Source organism: Apaloderma vittatum, unplaced genomic scaffold (genome assembly GCF_000703405.1).
Source record: "Apaloderma vittatum isolate BGI_N311 unplaced genomic scaffold, ASM70340v1 scaffold28154, whole genome shotgun sequence".
Taxonomy (NCBI): domain Eukaryota; kingdom Metazoa; phylum Chordata; class Aves; order Trogoniformes; family Trogonidae; genus Apaloderma; species Apaloderma vittatum.
Window position 1 is genome coordinate 36038 of NW_009714861.1, and position 5293 is coordinate 41330.

The window sequence follows — 5293 nt, forward strand, 5'->3', positions numbered from 1 at the left end:
ATACGCCAGCGAGCAGCTTGGCACCAGCAGCTGCTGGACTCAAAGCACAAGCCAGTGTACCCCAGCCTCTCCACCCCTTTCCTCCATGGGTCCCCAAAAGACAGCCCTTGCTGCCTCTCACTCCCCGCCTGCTCAGCCCATCGCCCTTGGGCTGCTGGTGTGGGTGGAGTGCAGCTCCCCCTCACCTGGCCAGAGCTGGGCTCCAGCACCAGGCTCTCCGTGTCCGTCCCCGCTCGCCATGTGCATATCTGCCAGCCTGGCCCGGCCTCTCTCTGTCCGTCCACCCATCTGTGCTAGGCATGCCTGCCTTCCCCGCGCCCCACGGGTACAGGCCAGCCAGCAGGAACACGAAGTGCCTGGCATATGAAGGAGCTCACTACCTTTCCCAACTACCCTGTGCCTTTTTTTTGTACAACGACTCTGGGCAGCGCCCCCTTCTCTCCCTCTTTTCCAGAGCGCTGACTCCTCCCTACCATAGTATTTCTGTTACTGGAATGCAGCCTAGAGTGGGTTAGTTTGTTTGCTTGAGCGGAGGGTACCGCAGCCAAGAAGGGTTGGGTTTTGTTGGGGTTTTATGTGCTGCTCTCAATAAAGAAGGCTTTTTTTTTTGTTTTGGTTTGGTTTTTTGGTCTTCATAAGGCGCTGATGTCAGATGGCAGTGGACTGTTTTCCTCCACATGGTTCCTGGGAAGGTTTGGGGGCTGGTTCCTCTGTTTAACCCTTTTGCCCCCTTTCCCAGTGAGATGGTGTTCCCAGCCTGTGGTGCCCCGAGGGAGCATGTTGCCTCAACTCATACTATCTCTCCTGGTGGTCACGAGTTGCTCTGCAGGAGGGACATGTGCCTCAAGAGAAATTATTCCTCTGAGTCACTGCAACCCCTTACAGTTCAGGTAGTCAAGCTTTCACAGCAACTTTTCTCCTTTGTAACTGGGTTTGCACACCCAACCCTGTGGTCCAGGGCAGCTTTGCAGCCAGTGCTGAGTTGTGTTCTCGAAGGGCAGATATCAGTTACTACTTATTGCAGGACTGAGGAGCTAGGAGGGCCAGGCCTGGATGGGGATACTGGGGGGCCTCCTGCTGTCACATGTGGACCACAGCCCTCTCCCCCATGCCAGTGGCCTGAAGCAATGGCAGGGACCTGGCAGTGTCCCCTTGGAGAAGGAGGGGTGGGCAGATGATAAACCAGAAGCCCCAGTTCCTATACGTCCCCAATCCAACACGGGGTAGGTCTTTTCCCTTGAGGCCAGAGTGAGATGCAGGGTTTGGCCAAGCTGATCATATTGGTTATTAGGAAAAATGCTTCCCCTGAAGGGTAGTAAAGGTCTGAGACAGCTGTGGGATCTCCATCGTCAGAGATACTCAGCCCTGGACCAGGTAAGTCCTGAACAACCCTGTCTAGTTGGCTCTGCTTCAAGCAGGGATGGACGAGAAATGTCCAGGATCCCCTTCCCACCTCTGCTACCCAGAGAGGCTGTGGAAGTGCCAGAGGGTGAAGAGGACTCGTTTCTTGGAATATGCTAGTTGGCTGTGAGCTCAGATGTGGTCCACAGCTTAGGAATGGAGTCAGCTGGGTCTGTCTGGGTGCCAGTTTGCTGGGTATGGAGCAGAGTTATCAAAAGTGTTTGTCCCTTTCCCAACACTTGTGATGTGTCTTGCAGCTGGGAGCCGTGGAGTTTCCCCAAGCCAAGGCCTCCTGGCAAGCTAAGATGGGCCTGTGGCTAGCTCTTGGGCCTCTCTGTCCTCCCTAGACCTGGTGCTCCTCCACATAGTGGGCTTGGCAGCAGGTTATTGCCACCCCAAACCCTTGCTGCCTCCATGACCCTTCATCAGATAGCCTGGCCATAGCCTGGGACTGATGGCATTGCACATACTCGGAGGAGCTGTTACGGGCAGAGAGAAGTCTCAGGATGTGCCTTCTCTCCCCTTTGCAGTCTCATGTCCCTCTTGTCACTCCTCCCAGTCGTTCCCAGTGTGGACACAACCTTCCTGAAGCGTGCAAGTGCTGTACCACTGCTGCGTGCGTGCTCTCCAACTTGCATGTGACCTCTCCCATATATTTGCTGTTTGATGTCCTTTTGTTGCATCTCTCCCATCCATGCCCATCTATCCCATTCCTGTGGACTTTTCTGCTTGCTGCCTTATGTCTCAGGCAGGATGGCTGCATGCGGGCTGATTCCTGCAGCCAAGTCACTAACGAATGTGTCTTGTCCTGCCTGTGTGTTCCTATGGTCTTCCTTACCTCTAGAGCACATCTTGCCCCAGAAATGCTCTCAGATGGTTCTGCAGCTGCTTCCTTGGGTAGTTGTGGATACATCATATTGGAGCCTGTCGCTCAGTCCTTGTAACTGGCCTAACGTTCCTTCACTGCAGCATCTCATCCCATCCCTCAGCAGGGGGTGCCTACTCCATCCTGGTCGTTGCTCAGAGGCTGGCTGGGGAGGTGAGGGCAGTTCTACAGCACCAGCTGACCGACAGCTCTGCCCCTGGCAAAGGCTGCCTGCATATTGAACGGTCTCCTGTCCTCCCACCTTGCTGACCTGTGCTGGAGGTGACAGGCAGAGTAGCAGGGCTGTTGCTGCATTCGCTCAAAATGCTCTTTGGGTGGGCTGGAGGTGGAGCCAGGCACCATCACTTGTGGTGGCCCAGCCAAACCGCATCTCAGTGGTGCTGTGGCTGGAGAACAGAGATGCTGAGGACTTCTGGAGTGACATCCTTGCTCTGGCAGCTTCATGCAGGCAGGCATCTCTATGTGCTGGGAGGGAACAACATTGCTGCAGTGGTCCGGTTCTGTGAGCAGTGTCAGCTTTATCCCAACACCTACTGGGGACTCAAGTGGCTGTTTGCTGTGCAGTCAAGACCTGATGACTACAGGGAAGCACCCAAATGGAAAGGCACCGAAGCTAGGACAAACTCCAGGCCCAAAGAGTGCAGAAACATGGGGGCTGGGATTGTGTATTTTTGGGAGTGACGTCATGAAAATGTTCTGTATTCTTGGGGATGGGACAGATGTTGGCCAAACTAATTGGAAACAGCAAGCTGAGCAAATACAATCATAGCTAAATGCAGTGGAGGAGAGCAGGAAATCAGAGCCCCTGCAGGAGAATGAGAGGACGTGGGCAACTGACAGAGGTGGAATCCAATTGCCTCGGCTCAAAATGAAGGAATATCTTAAAAAAAAAAATCAAACAACAAAAAACCCCAAACAAACAAACAAACAGAAAAACAACTTGAGAAAGGAAGATAACCTGTGACATCTAGGGCCAGAAAGAACAGCATGGCTCCATCAGAGCAAAGGTCCAGCTAATGGGACACCAGCTGTGGCCAAAATTGAAAATTTACTGGACAGAGCAAGAGGATAGCAAGCAGGTAAACCTTGTCCCACCTAACAGCTCCCTAAAGCAAAAGGACCTCCAAACTAGGCATTTCGAGCAGTCCTTGATGTTTTCCTTAGAAAGTTATCCACCCCAGGGCAATGAGTGTGCAGATCCACTACACAGCTTGAAGAAGCGCTTTTTTAGGTTTGCTCTGATTTCATCTGCTGCCCCGTGGCCCTTACACAGCTGTGTCAAGCACCTGTGGGGGATCTAATGGGCCTTAGTTTTCCTAAGCAGCCTCACCTGGGACCTCCCATCCTCCTGAGATGCATTTAAGCTCAAGCCTGAGCCTTCAGTTTTGTTCTGAGCTGTCTTGAAGGGGTTCTTGTTTTGGCCTTGCCTCTTGCCCTGTTTTCTGAGCATATATTTTAGCTTAATTATCTAGTCCTGATTTTAGCCTTGTCTACGGAGCAGGTGGGTGCTGGGCATGGTTTGTTGCTTGCTCTGAGGATGAACCCTGTTAACAACATCTGTCTCTGCACTGCTTAGCTACTGTGGGACTATAACTGTTTGTGAGGGAATGGGGTCACCCTTAGATACTGGCTAGTCACCCCTCATGGAGCAGCCCCATTTATGCTGTTCCCTGATGCTATGTGTGAAGGGCAGGAGCATCCTTCTGCTGACCAGAAAAAGCACATTAAGAAAGGCTCTAACCTCACTTTACATGTGCAGCAGTACCTCAAATCTAGTTGTTACTGCTTGTGGAAGAGAGCTGGCTCTTAAAGAAAGATTGTTTACCTGCACCTAGCAGGAGTAAAAAAAAACAGCTGGGGTATGAACGATCAGAAGATCAGTAACAGGATAGAAACCAGCACAGCCCCAGCGTTGAGTGCAGAGGGTTCCCCAGCTGAAACCTGCATGAAGAGCTGGAAAAGGGTGAGAAAAGGCTTGTTGTGATGGCCTAGAGGAGGATTTCAGGGTGGTGGTGTGGAGGGTTGGGGTGATGTGGGGGTCAGCTAGTGGTAGGGTCTGTGCTGCAGTGAAGCTGGCACAGGTAGCAGCTTGTCTGGGGAGAGATCTTAGGGGTAACCAGGGAAAGGCTTTTATGGCACAGCTCAAAGTGCTGCCCCCACAGCTGTGTAAGAAGAGGGCTAGAAATGTGAGCTTTATGACTAGGGGGTTGTAAATGAGAACAGCCCTGAAGATGAAATGGGAATGTTGAGTGGCTAAAAACCTGGTTTAAGCTGCTTTCGATTGCCACTGGGTGCTGGTGTTGTTAGGGATGTCCGGTGCTGCTGGTAACCTGTGTTCTGTGGGTGATAGTGGCCTGGGAATAGGGCTTGTCTGACTGTCTTGGGGGAAGATTAGCGTCCCCAGAAGCAGGCAGATATTCTAGTCCCTCTCAGAGCACAAGTGGGACAAATTCCTCAGAAAGCATTCCTGAGATGAGGTTAGGGAGCGAGAGGGTAGGAGCAGAAGGGCTGAGCCAGCCCCAGATGAGCTAGTTCTCACCTCTCTGCAGCCCCACTGGGCAAGAGGAAGCCCGATCCTGGCAGCTGCAGTGGTCACACACGTGGACCTGCCTGGCTCCAGCTGTCACCCGTGTGCCAGTTGCTCTCGGGACAAACCAGTGTCTCCCAGCCATGCTGAGGGTCTTGCCTGACCCTTCCTCAGCCTGGTGTGATGTGGCGAGGCTGTCGGCTCACCTGTGCCAGGTGTAGTTTGCGCTCGGCTCGAAGGGAGGGTGGCTGGGGCATGTGATGGGAGGCATGTGAGTCCCAGCAGCCCTGCTGGGAGCTATAAATGGCATGTGTGCTCACTGGAGTAGCATGGCTGGCGGGGAGGAGGGGGAGGTGGCGGTGGCGAGGGGGGTGTTCGGTTTTGCAGTTACTCCCTTGCTCTGCGGGAAGTTGGCCCTAGGGAGCGGGAGACAGCTGTGAAGGCTGGTGGCAAGCGTGCACGTCCTCTGAGCGATGAGG

At 53.4% G+C, this 5293-nt stretch overlaps 1 protein-coding gene across 1 annotated transcript in view; it reads left to right on the forward strand.

Annotated features, from left to right (window-relative positions):
- The window catches only part of PTK7 (protein tyrosine kinase 7), a gene marked incomplete at its 5' end in the record, with an annotated part of 14801 nt that extends 12982 nt beyond the window's left edge, over positions 1–1819 (forward strand). The window contains one exon of the mRNA XM_009868918.1: positions 1749–1819. Coding sequence (XP_009867220.1) covers positions 1749–1819 — 71 coding nt within the window. The remainder of the gene's footprint in view (positions 1–1748) is intronic.
- Between the last annotated feature and the right edge of the window lie 3474 nt (positions 1820–5293).